The sequence below is a fragment of the Brassica napus genome, chromosome C5 (assembly GCF_020379485.1).
Source record: "Brassica napus cultivar Da-Ae chromosome C5, Da-Ae, whole genome shotgun sequence".
NCBI lineage: Eukaryota > Viridiplantae > Streptophyta > Magnoliopsida > Brassicales > Brassicaceae > Brassica > Brassica napus.
Genome location: NC_063448.1, coordinates 39,995,746 through 40,013,985, shown reverse-complemented (window position 1 = coordinate 40,013,985; position 18,240 = coordinate 39,995,746). Strand labels below are relative to the sequence as shown.

At 35.4% G+C, this 18,240-nt stretch overlaps 1 protein-coding gene across 2 annotated transcripts; it reads left to right on the top strand.

The window, feature by feature from the left end:
- The first annotated feature begins 865 nt into the window (after positions 1-865).
- On the top strand, positions 866-16,503 carry LOC106389061 (protein DETOXIFICATION 40-like). Of its 2 annotated transcripts, XM_048758955.1 has the most exons (8): positions 866-1,905; positions 2,001-2,632; positions 14,051-14,107; positions 14,259-14,497; positions 14,584-14,661; positions 15,712-15,752; positions 15,877-15,963; positions 16,051-16,503. In XM_048758955.1, exons 1-8 carry the CDS (start codon positions 1,615-1,617, stop codon positions 16,114-16,116), a joined length of 1,491 nt encoding a protein of 496 aa, XP_048614912.1. In that variant the 5' UTR covers positions 866-1,614; the 3' UTR covers positions 16,117-16,503. The 2 variants fall into 2 exon arrangements, with proteins under 2 accessions (XP_048614912.1, XP_048614911.1); XM_048758954.1 differs by lacking the exons at positions 14,584-14,661; positions 15,712-15,752 and having other exon boundaries at positions 922-1,905; positions 16,051-16,492.
- The last annotated feature ends 1,737 nt before the right edge of the window (positions 16,504-18,240 follow it).

Below are 18,240 nucleotides of genomic sequence, written 5' to 3'. Positions count from 1 at the left end.
AAAAAATATTTGTAATACTGAAACATATATGAAATACCCAAATATACATAATATACACAAAAGATTTTGGGTACTTTGGGTACCCACACTCAAACAGAGACCAGCAGGTCCAAAAAAAATCACTAGGTATTTTTGTGTCGGTTTCAATTTGGTTCTTCGGGTTCGGGTCAAAATGCACGTGCCGAAAAGAGAGTTAATAAAACTGTGAATAAAAAATATTGAATAAACTAAGTCAGAAAAAATATAGTTTTAAACAAATTTCCTTATTCGATGTAATACAACTTTATAACATAAAAATATACAACAAAGCGCGGATTATGTTCCAACCCCCCCTCTCCACGTTTTCGAAGCGCGGATCAAAATTTAATTTAAGTATAAATGAGATACTTTGGTATAAAAAATTTATGATTATAAGATACTTAACCAATTTTTTTTTTTGTCATCAGGCACTTAACCAAATATTTTATTATATATATCATATTTTTAGAACTATAACTTGACCGGCACATCTGTGCGGGTATTTATACATTTTATAAATATATAACTTTGATATCATCGTAAATAATTTAAATATATGATTTACGTTTTAATATTATATATAATATAATTCTATAATCTTATTTGTTTTATGTGACATTATTAATATATAAAGATTTATTTTATACATTTTACTTTGTTATTAAATAATAATATAATTTTAAATTTGGTACAGTGAATTCATAATATAAAATAATCAAAAAGGTAACCCCCTTCAAAATATATATTTTTACCACAGTTTGCATAAAATATTTTTAAAATTTTATTTAGTTATACTGTAGGATAGATATTTGTTTCCTTGTTGTGTTTTTATAAAATATACTTTAGCATCTATAATTTTAGTTTATAGAAGGATCTTTTAAGTAAATATATTGTTATGTTTAAATCATTTAGACTTATTATTGTAGTAAAATTTTATACTTGATTACGAATTTAAACCTCTTTTAATTGTGAATAGTATTTTAAAGGAAATATTTTTAAAAAGTAATAAAATTGGTTAATTTAATAATTTAATATAATTTTTACATTTAACTTATATAGTACTTCTATTTTAATATAATATAGACTATAATTAGAAAATTTATGAAAGTAGCATACAAGTTTTAATTTTATTTTATAATAAAATCTTAATTAACATTGATTTGAATAATATTATACTGCTAATTATGAAATTAATTAATGCATTATTATATAAAATATATTTAAATTTTTAGTAAGATTTTTTGTCAACAGATATTTTATAATTAAAAATAAAATTAAAACAGTTTTATATGTGAAGTTGTTATATGTGTTGATTATATAAAATGTGATATTATAATATATAAATAGAAGTTGTGATTTTTATTTCAATAGAGTAGATGTTAAATAATATAATGAAAGTAGGAACACCATCTTATTAACAACCCAAGAAAACACTTAATTGTAAATTGCCTTTAGCCGCCACTCGCAACCCTCCAAAAGACGCACTAGAGTACACAAGCCATGCACATCCTCAGGCGATAATCCCCATTCCCCAGTGACAGCACCCAAAACAAAAACCAAAAACAAAAAAAGAGAGAGCAAACCTTACGCTTCTTCATGGACTCGTCTCAATACGATGGCGTATACCAACCGCTTCTCTACCCTCCGGCTGATGGAACGGTACCGCTTTCTCCATCGACGGAGTCAAGTAACGGCGAGCTAGAGAGAGTGCTTTCCGACGTTGAAACTCCGTTTTTTCACCGCCTTCGTGAGGCCACGATGATTGAATCCAAGCTGCTCTTCAAGCTTGCTGCACCTGCGGTCATCGTCTACATGATAGGCAACCTAGAACTCGCCGCCGCTTCTCTTGGTAACACTGGAATCCAAATCTCCGCCTACGGTCTCATGGTAAACCAAAACTACACAACATGTCTCTGTGTTCTGTTTTGCATGTGTATGTGTTTTTGAGGGTTTTTTGTTCTTTTTTTTTTGAAAATTCTAAGCTAGGAATGGGTAGTGCGGTAGAGACGTTGTGTGGTCAAGCGTTTGGAGGTAGAAAATACGAGATGCTTGGCATTTATCTCCAGAGATCCACCGTCTTGCTTACTCTCACGGGCCTTCTCCTAACGTTAATCTACGTCTTCTCCAAACCTATTTTGCTTTTCCTCGGAGAGTCGCCGGAGATAGCTTCCGCCGCGTCTATCTTTGTATACGGCCTAATTCCTCAAATCTTTGCCTACGCCGTAAACTTCCCGATCCAAAAGTTCCTCCAGGCGCAAAGCATCGTGGCACCGAGTGCTTACATCTCTACGGCCACTCTCTTTGTTCACCTTCTCTTAAGCTGGCTCGCTGTTTACAAGCTTGGCATGGGGCTTCTTGGAGCGTCGCTCGTGCTTAGTCTCTCGTGGTGGATTATAGTGGTGGCTCAGTTTGTTTACATCGTGACGAGTGAACGGTGTCGTCAGACGTGGAGAGGGTTTAGTGTGCAAGCGTTTTCTGGGTTACCGAGTTTTTTCAAACTCTCCGCCGCCTCCGCCGTGATGCTTTGCCTTGAGACTTGGTATTTTCAGATCTTGGTTCTTCTTGCCGGACTCCTCGAGAATCCGGAGCTTGCTCTAGATTCTCTCTCCATTTGGTAAGTCTTTTTTTACATGTTCTAGTTAATTTGTTTTCTTACAGTTTACATAGGGTATACTATACCACATTCTAGTTATAAAAATAACATAAGATACATAAAAGAGATTTTCTCTAAAACCAAATTAGATTTTAATCTGGATTTCAAAATGCATAATTTTTTTATCTACAAAAAGATATTTGATAAAAATTATAATTACATTCATAATTATGTATTTTAAGTTTAAAATAAATTTATTTAATTTTGTGTATGTTATTTATTTTAATTTATTTTTAAAATTAAGCTTTAAATTCTAAAAAAAAAGTTATAATCACTATTCTATATAGATTTTCTTAGTTTAAGTATTCAAAAATTTTAAAATAAAATATGAAAAAGGTCATTTTTAGCTTTAGAACATATGTATAAGTTTAGATATCATTTTAAAATTTTTTGAAACAAATTGAAAGAATTTAAGTTGATTCATATTTTAGATTTGTTAAGAATAATTCTTAAATACAAATTGAAAAATGATTTATAGTTATTCTATTAACTAACCCAGACTATAACCCAACATCATAATTTTAAAAATAATATTGTATTTTTAATAAAATAGTAATTTATAGTTATTCTATTAACTAGCCCATACTATAACCCAACATCATAATTTTAACCCAACATCAACATCATACTATAACCCAATATCATTATAAATATGTATTGCATTAATTTATAATATTTTTATTTTGCGGAATAACAAATGTTCAAATAAAATTTCATTTCTATCTCTAATATTCTATGGTCACGTTAAACTTTATATAAATATATCTAAATAGTAATCAAAATGGAAGCATTCGTTTATTTGGTTTGTTGCATATTTATTTTAATTTATTTTAATAAATTAAAATTGAAACAAAGTAATACATCTTTTAATATAATTACTATATAAATAATTTAATGTGTTTTGTAATTTCGTCTCATATTTTATTAATATATTGCATGATTATTGAAACACTACAAGAAAACATAACCTTAACGAGGGTGGTTTTCCTCGTTATTTCGTCGTAAAAGAGGCTTTACGACGAAATAGCGAGGAAGCGCGTTTGCTCGTTACTCGTCCGTCGTAACACATATTTCCTCGCTAATTCGTCGTAACTTAGCGAGGAATATATTTCGTCGTAAAGACGAAGTAGGGCGATTCGTCGTAAAGACCACGTCAATATTCCACGCAAGGACGTCGCTACAATTCCTCGTAAATACCTCGAAATGAGTTCCTCGTAACCTACACGTAAATACCTTGAAAGAGTTTACTCGCAAAATACACGTAACAACCACGAAACGATTTCCTCGTAAAATACTCGTAAACTTTTCCTCGTTATTTCCTCGCAAATGTTTCCTCGTAAAATAGTCGTTAATTGTTTCTCGTCATTTCCTCGTAAGGTTTCCACGTAAAGAGGTCGTACATTAGCTACGAATTTACTTCGTTTTTATTATTTTTACAGAATTTAAAAATATAATTAAAAAATAATTAAAATTATTTAATTTAATAATAAATTAAAATTTAAAATAAAAATAAATCAATATGAAAATATTTTATATATAAATAAGTTTTGAATTTATATAATACAACAACCAAAAAAAAAAACTAAGGGTCGTTCATCGCCCGGTAGAATTCATCACTCCTCCTCGTAACATCCGCCTCGTTATGTACGTCGGATGACTCGCCTTGAATGGGATGTTGTTGTCGCATGTTCCTCAACATGGACTCCCATTCCGGATTTGTGGCCGCAATAACGTCCAAGAAACCCTCGACTCCACCCATACGAGATTTTGTCGCGGTCAACTCGTTACGCAGCTGAGCGGACTCTCTACGCAGCTCAGTGACTTCATCATCCCGTCGCTGACCATAAGACGATGTCGCTCTCGGAACATCGTTGACGGAACCAATACCCAACGTCCGTCCCTTTTTTTTAGGGACAACCTTAAAAACAAAAAATAAATATTGTAAGTAAAAATTTAAAGTTAAATTAAATGAATAAAAAAAAAATTTTTTTTGAAAATTTACCTCCTCGTAAATCTTATCCACGTCAAGTGTGGATAAGGTGACGGGTAATCCGTCGGTAGACTGCTGGGTCAGCTGAGTCTGGCGGTCTTCAACCCGAGCAACTACGTCGTTGTAGATTTGCTCGGACTTGCCATCTACAAATACGCCCGCCTTGTTCTTGTGGGTCCTCTCGTAAAGTTCCATAAGAGACGGGAGATGTCCCGTCTCTTTGGCCTAAAAAACAGTTAAGAAAGTTAGAATAAATTAATATATATATTAAAAAATTATTTAATAAAATATTTAATTACCATTTCCAAACGGACACCGGCGTGGGGTTTTTGGCCCGTAGTGTGAAGCATCGGCCCGTTCCCGTGCTCATCGACCGTGTTACGGGAGTTAGAGCAAGCCTGGGCGATTCTAATGGAATCAGGAAGGCGCCAATAACGGATGAGGCCATCCCACACATCCGTGGTGAGCTCAGCGGGTTTGCCACGCTCATACCCCTTCACGATCCAGTCACCCTTCCAGTTGGAGACCGTGTCCAACAAGCGAACTTTCGCCTTCGCGTTAAACTTCTTCCTCACCCTCTCAGTGATCCCCAAGGCCCAAGTATATTTTTGCTGTTGGAAAAATAAATTAACAATTAGTTTTTTAGAAAGTATATATATAAATCATGAAAAAATTAAAGTATATATAATTAATTAATAGAAACTTACAGCGTAAATTTTGAACCACGTCTTTCTGACGTAGTGAGGCGTCTTACTCCAGTTTGGATGTGGCATGGAGAAGTAACCCTTGATCGTGTCGGTTACGTCCGATGCAAGACATCCGTCAACCCCCCACCTGGAAAATACAAATTTAAAATATAAATTATTTTTTAATGTTATAAAAGAAATTTAAACGAATTAAAAAAAAATTAATGCAACATACCACAAAGTTCCGTCCGGTCGGTCTGGGTCGATGACTGGTAAACCTTCTCTGCCTGGCAGACTGAGAATGTCCTCTACAGTGTACTGCGAGTAAGGAGCACTCGGAGGCACCATCAAATCAGGATGAATATCGGCGGCCATCGGAGGTGCCATCGGAGGAGGCACAGGAGGAGGCATCGGAGGAGGCACATGAGGAGCCGATGGTGCAGTAGAAGAAGTAGACCCAGAGACTCTCTGAGTGTACTGAGTCTCGGGGACAGTCTCCTGGCCCGAAGAACTGGGAGCGGAAGAAGAGGCCGGGTCTAAACGACTACCCGGCTCACCGAAGATCTCTCTGTAATGGGCAGTAAGTCTTCCTTTTCGAACCTGGGAAAAAAATGAAATTTTTAAAATTAACATCAACAATATATTTCCCAACATTATCCACATAATCAACACTAAACAACATAAAATCCGCAAACCTATCTAAATTCCCTATACTAACCACCTAATCTATCATAAACTAACCAAATTAGAGAGGAATCAGAGAGGCTTACCATTGCTACGAAATGGAGAGGAAGTAGAGAGGAAGTAGAGAGGAAAGAAAGAGTGAGCGCTCGGGTGTATATATAAGATTACATATCGTCGCAAATTCCTCGTAAGTTTACGACGAAATAGCGAGGAATCACAAAGGCCCGTGTTTTTTTATACGAGGTATTAACGACGATTTACCTTACGAGGAATTAACGAGGCTTGCTTTCCTATAAATATACCCACAACTCTCACTCTCAAACCACACACAAACTCCCAAATCACACCTTATCTCAAATCACAATCCTCAAAAAAATCCTATTCAAATTATAAATATTTGAAAAAAATAGGAAAAGGAGAAGATATTAGAATTCATGTGGGCGAGACTTACGTATTATAATTGCTGGAAGTCTTGCCACATGTTAATCTGGTATTTCTCTCCTTTTCCTTTTTTTTTCAAGTTTGTACACTACGAGGTATTTACGACGATTTGTACTTACGTGGAATTAACGGGTTTATGTATAAATCCGTTTACGTGGTCTTTACGACGATTTCTGCTTACGTGGAATTAACGAGTGTTTTGTTTAAATCATTTTACGTGGTAGTTACGACGATTTCATCCTACGAGGACTTTACGACGATTTGTGCTTACGTGGAATTAACGAGTGTTATGTTTAAATCCCTAGAATCCGAATCCCGAAACCCGAAACCCGAAACCCAAACCCGAAACCCCAAACCCCAACCCCCAAACCCGAAACCCGAAACCCAAACCCCCATCTTTAATTTTCTACTTCATATATTCCAAACCCCATGTTTGATTTTAAGTTTCGTCGTTATTTTTAACGAGTGTTATGGTTAAATCCCTGGAACCCGAAACCCGAAACCCGAAACCCGAAACCCGAAACCCGAAACCCGAAACCCGAAATCCAAAACCCGAAACCCGAAACCCGAACCCCTAAACCCGAAACCCCAAACCCGAAACCAAAAACCCGAAACCCGAAACCCGAAATCCAAAACCCGGAACCCCAAAACCCGAAACCCCAAACCCGAAACCCGAAACCCCAAACCCCAAACCCCATATTCCTTATTTTCTACTTCATATATTCCAAACACCATATTTATTTTTAGGTTTCGTCGTTATTTCCTCGTTGTATTACGTTATATTTACGACGATTTCATCCTACGTGGTTTTTACGAAGAATTCATCCTACGTGGTATTTACGACGATTTAGTCCTACGTGGAATTAACGAGTCCTTCGTCGTTATTTACTCGTTGGAATACGAGGACTTTACGACGATTTGTGCTTACGTGGAATTAACGAGTGTTATGTTTAAATCCCTAGAATCCGAAACCCGAAACCCGAAACCCGAAACCCAAACCCGAAACCCCAAACCCCAACCCCCAAACCCGAAACCCGAAACCCAAACCCCCAATTTTCTACTTCATATATTCCAAACCCCATATTTAATTTTAAGTTTCGTCGTTATTTTTAACGAGTGTTATGGTTAAATCCCTAGAACCCGAAACCCGAAACCCAAAACCCGAAACCCGAAATCCAAAACCCGAAACCCCAAACCCCTAAACCCAAAACTCCAAACCCGAAACCAAAAACCCGAAACCCGAAACCCGAAATCCAAAACCCGGAACCCCAAAACCCGAAACCCGAAACCCGAAACCCGAAACCTCAAACCCCAAACCCCATATTCCTTATTTTCTACTTCATATATTCCAAACCCCATATTTATTTTTAGGTTTCGTCGTTATTTCCTCGTTGTATTACGTTATATTTACGACGATTTCATCCTACGTGGTTTTTACGACGAATTCATCCTACGTGGTATTTACGACGATTTAGTCCTACGTGGAATTAACGAGTCCTTCGTCGTTATTTACTCGTTGGAATACGAGGACTTTACGACGATTTAAGCTTACGTGGAATTAACGAGTGTTATGTTTAAATCCCTAGAATCCAAAACCCGAAACCCGAAACCCGAAACCCCATATTCCTTGTTTTCTACTTCATATATTTCAAACCCCATCTTTATTTCCATTCCAAACCACAATTCCCACATTTGCTTATTCATAAAACAAACTCCCACATTACCTTATTCATAAAACAAACCCCACATTATCTTATTCATAAAACAAACTCCCTCATCTTATTCATAAAACAAATACATCAATCGGATACATCGACATTCTCGTCATCACTAGAAACATCATCATTTTCATTAAACTCGTCTTCAACAGCTTCGTCTGTGGCATCATCGGTAAGATCTTCGTACTCGTGATTATGCGGATCAATGAGAAGGATATCATCAATTTCTTGTTCAGGTTCCTCAACTTCATTTATCTGTTCTTCTTGCAATGGTGGTTCTTCTCCACTGATGATTCGTCCTCGAGGTGTAACTTTGATTACTGCTAACCAATTTATACCTGAATCTCTCATCCGAGGGTATGGAAGGAAGCTAACTTGGTCTGCTTGTGAAGCTAAGATGAAAGGCTCGAATTTGTTGTACCTTCGTCCACCGTTGACATCAACTACACCGAATTTGTTAGACCGAACACCTCTGTTGACGACGGGGTCGAACCATTCACATTTGAAGAGGACGCATTTCAGCTTCAGTATCCCTGGAAATTCGACTTCAATAATCTCCGTCAAGATCCCGTAGAAATCTGTTTCCCCTTTCACACATATTCCATAGTTACTGGTCGCCCGTTGTCTACCATAGTCATATGTATGAAAAGTATAGCCTCGTGTGAAATACATCTGTGATGTGGTGACCTTTACAAGTGGAGATTGAATTACTTCGTGTAACCACTTAGGATAATCTGCATCGTCGTCGTCATAATCAACCTGCAAAAATAAAGAGAATGTTAATGAAATACAGATAATGTATGAAAAAAATTTTAGTTAATACCTGATTCCGCAACCACTTAATGAAGTGTTGATCTTTCCTTTTGTCTACGTCACTTGTGGATATACCAGGAAATGTTTCTTCGACTTGAGAAACAAATAGGCTGTAAAATCACATTTTATAGGAATGAATCTCTCGCAATTATACAATTAATTATACTTATATGTGTTTCGAAGTGTCAATATATGTTACCTTTCAAAATAACGAATCAATGGATCTTCGCAATTGAGTAGAATATAGGTGTGTGCACTATGAGCGTCTTGTTCACTCGACCACCAAACCTCTTTAGACTTCCCACCGAGTCGCCCAATCTGGCTAAAGATGTCTGGAACACCAGCAACTGCATATGTTGGCGCAACACCACCATCATCATATCTTCTTGGAGCTCTTCTCCGTGTACGTACTTTTGACGCAAAGTAGTACGATGTGAAGTGAGAAACTTCTTCCGTCAAACTTCCAGCAATTATAGAACCTTCAACTTTGGCGAGGTTCTTTGCTTTTCCCTTCAAATATTTCATGGCTCGCTCATACTGATACATCCATCCGTAATGTACAGGTCCACGAAGCAATGCCTCATATGGGAGGTGGACAGCTAGATGCTCCATGACGTCAAAAAATCCGGGAGGAAATATCTTCTCCAAGTTGCACAATAAGATGGGAATGTTCTCCTGAAGCTGTTCCACAACTTCTTCTTTAAGAGTGCGTGTGCTCAGATCCCTGAAAAATGCTCCAATGCCTTTTATATTCAAAAAAAATTAAACACATTGTTAGTCATATATTATTTTGTAAATTATTGTGATATAATACACTACGTACCTGCAAGTGCTTCATGTACGTTTGTTGGAAGTAGCTCCGCAAATGCAAAGGGCAGTAGTCGTTGCATAAATACATGACAATCATGACTCTTCATCCCGGAGAACTTTTGACCCTTTTCAACACATCTAGAGAGATTCGAAACATACCCATCGGGGAACTTCACTTCTGATGCCACCCAGTTGAACAACACCGACTTTTTTTCTGAAGATAATCTGAATATCGGAACGGGAACTTGTCCATTGCTTTTAATATGTAACTCGCTTCTTGAGCAAATATCCGGCAAGTCCAACCTCGATTTTATGTTGTCTTTTGTCTTCCCTGGGACATTCAATATTGTATTCATGATGTTCTCAAAGAAATTCTTCTCTATATGCATCACATCGAGGTTGTGGCGCAGAAGAAGATCCTTCCAATATGGCAACTCCCAAAATATACTCCGTAAGAATCTGGCATATTACGAGGGACATGCCAATTACCACCCCAACGAACTGTTTCGTTAGCTCCGTAGTAGTCGATTTGCGCTTCAATTTGTTCTCCAGTTAGATATGGAGGAGGAGTGTCTCTCACAACCCTTTTGTGCCTAAACAAATTCTTGTTTCTTCGGTAAGGATGGCCAATGGGAAGAAATCGACGGTGACAATCAAACCAACTTGTCTTCCTACCATTCTTCAGTTGAAACGCATCTGTCGTTCCATTACAATATGGACAAGCTAATCTCCCATGTGTAGTCCATCCAGACAACATCCCATAGGCAGGAAAATCACTTATGGTCCACAAAAGCATCGCTCGCATCGTAAAATTCGTCTTCGTTGAACAGTCATACGTCCTCACCCCTGTTGACCACAAATCCTTCAACTCTTTTATCAGTGGTTGTAGGAAAACATCCAGGGACCTTTTTGGATGGTTCGGACCAGGTATTAATATGGTCAAGAATAGTAACTCCCGTTGCATGCACATCTCCGGTGGCAGGTTGTATGGAGTAAGAAAGACTGGCCACAATGAATATTGTCTCCCTGACATTCCGAACGGACTAAATCCATCTGTGCATAATCCGAGATACACATTCCGGATATTGCTAGCGAAATCTGGATGTACTTTGTTGAAATGTTTCCAGGCTCTTGCATCTGATGGATGAGTCATCTCACCATCCGTCTGAGTATGCTCGGCATGCCATCTCATCTTTCCAGCAGTCTGCTCTGATTGATACAATCTTTTCAATCTGTCTGTAATTGGTAGGTACCACATCCTTTGGTACGGTACCCTATTACGTCCCCGTCCTTGCGGCTTGAATCGTGGCTTCTTGCAGAATCGACATTCTTCTAGCTTCTCATCATCTCCCCAATAGATCATGCAGTTGTCGATGCAAACATCTATCATCTCCGAAGGCAACCCAAGACTATAAACCAGTTTCTGAATCTCATAATAAGAATCAGCAGACACATTGTCTTCCGGCAAGTACTCTTTAAACAAGTCCGCCCATTCGTTCATGCAACTTTCAGGTAGATTGTGATCAGTTTTAATATTCATCATTCTAGCAGCTAACGACAATTTAGAGAGACCTTCTCTACAACCACTGTAAAGTGGTTGATTCGCCGCGTTTAACATTTCGTAAAACTTTTTTGCATCTATATTAGGTTCTTCATCTTCATCATGAGCTACGAATGCATCAGCTACCATATCATGAACCCTATCATAATCTACCATCTCCTCCTGATGGTAACTATGTTCATTATGCAAATGATGATCAACCGGTTCTTTTTCCTGAAAATTGCTATTACTACTACTAGCTTCATTCTGATCATAATTAAAACCTTCTCCATGTTGAAACCAGATATAGTAATTTGCCGTGAAACCTCTATTTATTAAATGCTTCCAAACATTTTCACGATTTGCCAGTTTCGAATTGTTGCATTTCCGACAAGGACAGAACATCTTACCACTTTCTTGGGCGAGCGGTGTTGAATCTGCTTGATGCATAAATGTCTCCAGACCCGCAAGGTATTCTTTCGTCACTCTCCCGTTAGCATCTCTATGCATATACATCCACTTCCGCAACTCGTAAATAGTCCCGGAGCCAGCCATTTTTTTTCTTTCACGTTTTTTGTTGTTGGTGTGTTTAAAATGATGTTCAAACATCCATATTTATAGGAAAATTTGAATCTGGTAGTTGTAATTTTGCTATGAATTTACGACGAAAATTAATTAGGTGGGCAAAAAAAACGTGTAACACCTATAAAGTTGGTGGATTCAAAAATTTCCTCGCTAAATACACGTAAACTATTCCCTCGTAAATACCACGCAAAGTTTACGTCGTATTTACGAGGAAATAGTTTTTCCTCGTAAAATTACATCCACTTTACGACGAAACAGTTTTGTCGTTACGTTACGAGTAAATAACGATGACTTTAGTTTTTCACGTAAATTCGTCGTAAACTCGACGCAAATTTACGAGGATTGTTTTTCCTCGTTAATTTTCGTCGTTAAGCATGTGTTTTCTTGTAGTGAAATAACTCGTAAGATTTTATAATATCAACTGTAACTTTGTTCTGTTGTACTAGAAAATAATATAAACAAAGTTTCAATATTTTTATCAATTATTTATTTATTTTCAATACTAAATTTGGAATTTTTTTTTATAAATTATAATTAATTATTTTTAATATCTTATAAATTATAATATATTGTAAAATCTAGAAATTTTTATAATTTTGTGTGTGTATATTTTTAATTTACTTATATAATTTCTAAGTTAATTTTAAGCTATCTAACTATATTTATTATTTATTTAATATTTAGTAATTCTATAAATTTATATATAACATATTTAAATTTATATTGTGTATATAAGTTAAAACTAAGTTGCATAATAAATCATTTAATAAGAATCAGGAAATTATTTAATTTTTTATATATCTATAAAAAATTATATTATAAAATTATATATTTATTTGTTAAAATTATATAATCAGATTTATTAAATTGTAATTTTATTTTTTGTTATTTTAATTTTAAATATTGAAATATTAATTAAATTAGTTTAATAATTATGTTGCTAGATGATATATTAAAGTGTATAGTTAATATAAGATTTATTATCATGCAGTAAACTGATGTTTATTAGGAATAAATTGTGCTTAGTGATTGACGTACAATCTATTTTTTTTTTCTTGCCCAAGTAGAAATTGATATATACACATTCTTTCATGCTTTATTTCTCTTTTCAAGAAGACAAAATAGTTTCAGTAAACATATAGTTTCTTTATTTTCTCTTTAGATTATGAAAAACGTATGGTTATATACTTTTCCGATGTATGATTTCTAAAACCACTCGACAATAATAGTATTTGGCATTCGATAAGAGAAGCAGAGAACAAAACTTTGTGTAGGAGTACAAAATGAAGTTTGGTTGTAGCTCTGAAATGTAAGTTAGTGGCGAACAAATTTGACTCTTCTTCCGCTACAGACATAATCTTTGGTCACATTACATTTCCTCTCTTTTGTCTTCCTCCTGTACATTAGTATTTTACTTTTAAAATTACTCTGTGAGCATTTAAATATTTTTTCTTTTCTTAGATTTTTAATTTTGAAGTTATCTTACTTGGATTCGAACAAAACATCCTTTCTTCGTCCAATTAACGGATAAAGAGCACAATCTCCTTTATTTGGTTGAAGATAACATACAATATTCTTCCACTAATTAGATAAATTATTCAAATAATAAATCTAGTGCTCCCGAGGAATCGTACTTAGTTTTTCTAATTTATCCTAAACTTTTGTTTTTTCACCGAACAGATGAAGTCACCAACCAAGTTTAGAGCATCTCCTATCTGATTCTATTTTCATTTTAAAACAGAATTTAGAATAAAAGAGCTTCGACCCTATTCTATTTTTTATTCTATAATAAAAATATATGTTTACTCTATAAATAAAGTAATTCATCTATTTTTTGTCCATCACTTTATTTTTCATTTTAAATAAAATATCATTAAAGTATAATCTAATTCTATTATAAAATTATTCTATTTTGAAAAGAAAATAAATTAAACTATTGGAAAAAGGTTTGGTACTTGAACCAAATGAGAGAAAAAAGAAGCCTCTTCCTTCACAATTTGCACTAATAGGGGATATTTTAGAGTTGTATGACAACAAACGTATCAAAAAATTTATTACTATATTTTTGCTCATTTCTTACGACACAATACAATTTGGTTTTGTGTGTTTCAGCATGACGATTTCAGGATGGGTGTTTATGATATCTGTTGGGTTCAATGCAGCGATAAGGTATATGTCTATATTCAATTTATTTACCCCACCCAAAAAGTGTATGTTATAACAATTTATACCCACTCAAGTATAAATCACACTGAACGCTGATCTTTCTTTTGTCCAATTAAATTTGAGTGTGTATTTGAGTGGTTTTATGTTGATCCAGTGTAAGAGTGAGTAATGAACTTGGAGCTGGAAACCCTAAATCAGCAGCGTTTTCTGTAATCATCGTCAACATATATTCCTTAATCACAAGTGTGATCTTAGCCATTGTTATTTTGGCATGCCGTGACTTTTTGAGTTATGCGTTCACTGAGGGTAAAAAAGTTTCGGCCGCGGTTTCTGATCTTTGCCCGCTACTTGCCTTGACGCTTGTTCTCAATGGAATCCAACCCGTTCTTTCTGGTATAGTCTTTTTATTTATAACTCCCAATTTCACAAACCGAGATAGAGGTATTTCGTTAAAAAACAAATGGAAACTTTCATTTAAGGTGTGGCGGTTGGATGCGGTTGGCAAGCGTTTGTGGCGAAAGTTAACGTTGGATGTTATTACATTGTCGGAATTCCTCTTGGGGTTTTTTTTTTTTTTTTTTGTCGTCAACTTTACAAACTTATACAGACTCTGTAAACCAAGCCGGGAGATATTGATCCATGTGAACGACGAAAGACGGCTGAATCCTAACACTGCGTGCTAGGCTATCCGCCTTTGTATTCTGCGCTCTTGGTACATGAACGATCTCTGATTGGAGAAAACTTGCTCTCAGATTTTTGATGTCTTCCAAATAACTTGCAAAAGCTGGCCACTCTTCTGGTTCCGAAACCTTCTTCACCAATTGAGAACAATCCGTTGCAAACGTAACCTGAGATTGCCGTAAATTTCTCATACATTCCATAGCCCAGAGTAATGCTTCCATCTCCGCATGGAGAGGAGAAAGGCTAGCCCTAACATTCCTCGCCCCCAGCAACCCAGCGAAACCTTCTAAAGTGCTGTGCCAACCCTGGCCGGAGAAAGTATCTTTCTCTTTCCAGGAACCATCTGTGAAACACCATCGTCCTGGATTTAACAGTGAAGACCTAATCTCTTCATGTGGGACCATCCTCTGTTCATTCACTAGTTGGGCTTCAGCCCAAAGGGTTGATTCTGTTTCCGCCAATTTGAGCGTATCCCTAGGATCAATATCCAGATTACTAAAGACCTTACTATTCCTTCCTTTCCAGATATACCATAGTATCCATGCAAACTGATGATCATTTAACTGCGGCAAGACTCTCCAGAAAAGATGATCCATATTTGCAAAAAGGGATTGTGTGGGAAATATAGTTGGATTTGATGGTATCTTTGAGAGAGCCCAAACCTGAAGTGCTGGAGGACATTCGAAAAACACATGGTTTATCGATTCCTCCTCAGCTCCGCACCTTGTACAACATATATCGCCAGTTATCCCTCTCGCTTGTAAATTTTTCTTAACCGCTATACAACCTGTCACCAACTGCCAGAGAAAATGTTTAAGCTTTGGTGGACACCTGACTTTCCAGCAGAAGGATTTCAAACCATCGACCGTAGGTCCAAAAAATGCTGGTGGTTTTGCTCTATCCGGGTAAACTCGTTCTATCTGATATTGGGGTTATCTTTGGGTTTTACTTCAATTTCGATGCCAAGGCAAGATAGTCTTCTTGTTTTTCACTTCAAAATTCAAATACTTTCCATTTAAATTTGGTTAGTCCAATGATTCTGGTATTATTAATGAGGCTAATCATAGCATTTAAATTCGTTGATGATTTAGGGTATATGGACCGGAATGATATGTGGTACCCTTATACAAACCGTTATTTTAGCGTGGGTCACGTTTAGAACAGACTGGACAAAAGAGGTAAGTTTGTGTTTATCTACGTATATTCAACTCTATGTCATTGTTTTGATACACTTCAAAACTAATCGGATTTTTTTTTTGCTTCAGGTGGAAGAAGCTTCTAAAAGGTTGGACAAATGGAGCAACAAAAAACTAGAAGTGGTTCCCGAATAATGCAAGTCGATGTAAATTTGGTATTCAGTGAACCGAATGGATTCATTGGTGTATGAAAACCGATGCAAATGCTCATGATAACCCGTGTAATGGGTACTATAGTTATCTTGAATCCTCGATCTAAGCTTTCATTGATAGATGTGCTTTGCTTGCTAAAAATAAAAATAGATGGTACTATATATTTTGTACTAGAGTTCACCCGTAGGCGGGATAGTAAATTAAAAAGTAATATAAAACATTTATTATTTGAATGAGCATTTGATATTTTTAGTTACAATATAACTTTCATTATTTATTTTGTTATTTTTATTAGAAATCACAAATTTGTCTTAATTGTAGTTGATTGGAGTGCATATGGATTATTATTAGCTTATGTGTTTATTTATTGAATTCTTGGTATTTTGGAAGGAAAAAACAGCTCCAAAAATTAATGATTCAAATGATGCTGAAAATACGGACACATCATAGATTGGGTTCAATGCATTAGATCTAATGGTCAAAGGAACTAACGCATTAGGAGTAACCACCTCTACCATTTTTTTTTTGTTTAGATGACATTGTCTATTTTGACTTTTGAGCCTTACATGACATTTGTTGTTTTCAGTAAGCTAACATTGCAATAATAACAGTAACCAAATCAACAGCCTGTGTCGAGAATCCGTTCCTAACATAAAGTCGAGAATTATCATACATTCTGCAATATCATTGAGTTGGAATCGTCAGCCGTTCGCAAACAGAAAAAAATAACAAAGCCGACATGATGATGTTTGCACTAGAGGTGGACACTTCGGTTATTTTCTCGGTTTGGTTTGGGTTCGGTTCGGTTTGGTTAGTTCGGTTCTAGTATTTTTCCAATTGAAATAAACTATAGTTAGTATGGTCTGGTTCGGTTTGGTTCGGTTTGGTTTGTGTTCGGTTCGGTTTATATTCGGTTCGATTGGATTTATTTTTTGGATCAGTTTATTTAGGTTCTTCTTAGTTAGGTTCTTCTTAGTTTAATTATTTTAAGAAAAATTATATTTTAAAGAATAAATTATGTAAACATAAACTATGTGAACTAAGTTCAATATAAAACTGAAACAAAAACCTTTAAAAAGTCACAAAAATATATAAGAATTAAAACAAATGAAAGTTAACTAAAAAAAAAAGCCAACATCATTAGTAATGTCTCTTATATCATTATTAAAAAACTTTCAATGAATCATCTAACGCTGTGGAGAAGAACTTTTGTTTTTAATAAAATTTGCTTTAGGTTTTAGGTTTAGATTTAACATCCATGTTTACATATATAAGAATATAAAGATACAAACTTTTCTATTTTTTTAATCAAATATTTTAATGATTACATATTCGGTTAGAAGAATATATGTTAATAAATGAAAAATGGAAAATACGTGGTATGGTATTAGAATTTTTGTATATTGGTATTACTAATTTTTTAATTTAAATAAATACAAAAACACATCGGTTTCTTGGTTCGGTTTGGTTTAAAACCGAACCATTCGGGTTGGGGAAATCTTCAACCGAATGATTTGAAATAGACTTTGGTTCGGTTTGATTCGGTTTCGGTTCGGTTAGTTCCGTTTGACTCGATTCGGTTCGGTTTTTTTGCCCACCCCTAGTTTGCAGGAAGAAAAGAGCAGGAACATTATGACACAAATCCAAATTATGGTCACCTAGCCAGCAAGATGAGTTCAGATCATCTAGCGAAGCTGCTCTCTAAGGTGTTCAACCAAAGCCTGAAACGCTTAGCATTTTATATATGTCTTCAATTTGATTGATTATAACTTTCCATATGATCTTTGATTTTTATTATTCTTTCAACACTTTAACCAGATTCCAGTGTATTGGGTATGAACTTTCATTTTTTTACTAATAAACTCACTATTTACGACGCTTTAGCGTAGTATCCGAGCAATTTCCCCACTCATACTAACAAACGCAGACATCTTGTAAAGTCCAGACAGTTTTAAATCATCACAGCACCTGCTTCATGGTAACAATGTAAAACTTTGAGCTAGCAAATTCCAGTTCATCTGAAACACCTTGAAGAATCTGAAAAATTGTGGAATTTATATCAAAGCCATGAAGGTAAAATGCAAGGAAAGATAGAAACGTTAACTA

Excerpts from the sequence above, each read along its gene's own strand:
- LOC106389061 (XM_048758955.1), top strand. The coding sequence starts at position 1,615 with ATGGACTCGTCTCAATACGATGGCGTATACCAACCGCTTCTCTACCCT. Across the intron at positions 1,906-2,000 it reads TCTCCGCCTACGGTCTCATG|CTAGGAATGGGTAGTGCGGT; the intron begins GTAAACCAAAAC and ends GAAAATTCTAAG. Across the intron at positions 2,633-14,050 it reads CTAGATTCTCTCTCCATTTG|CATGACGATTTCAGGATGGG; the intron begins GTAAGTCTTTTT and ends TGTGTGTTTCAG.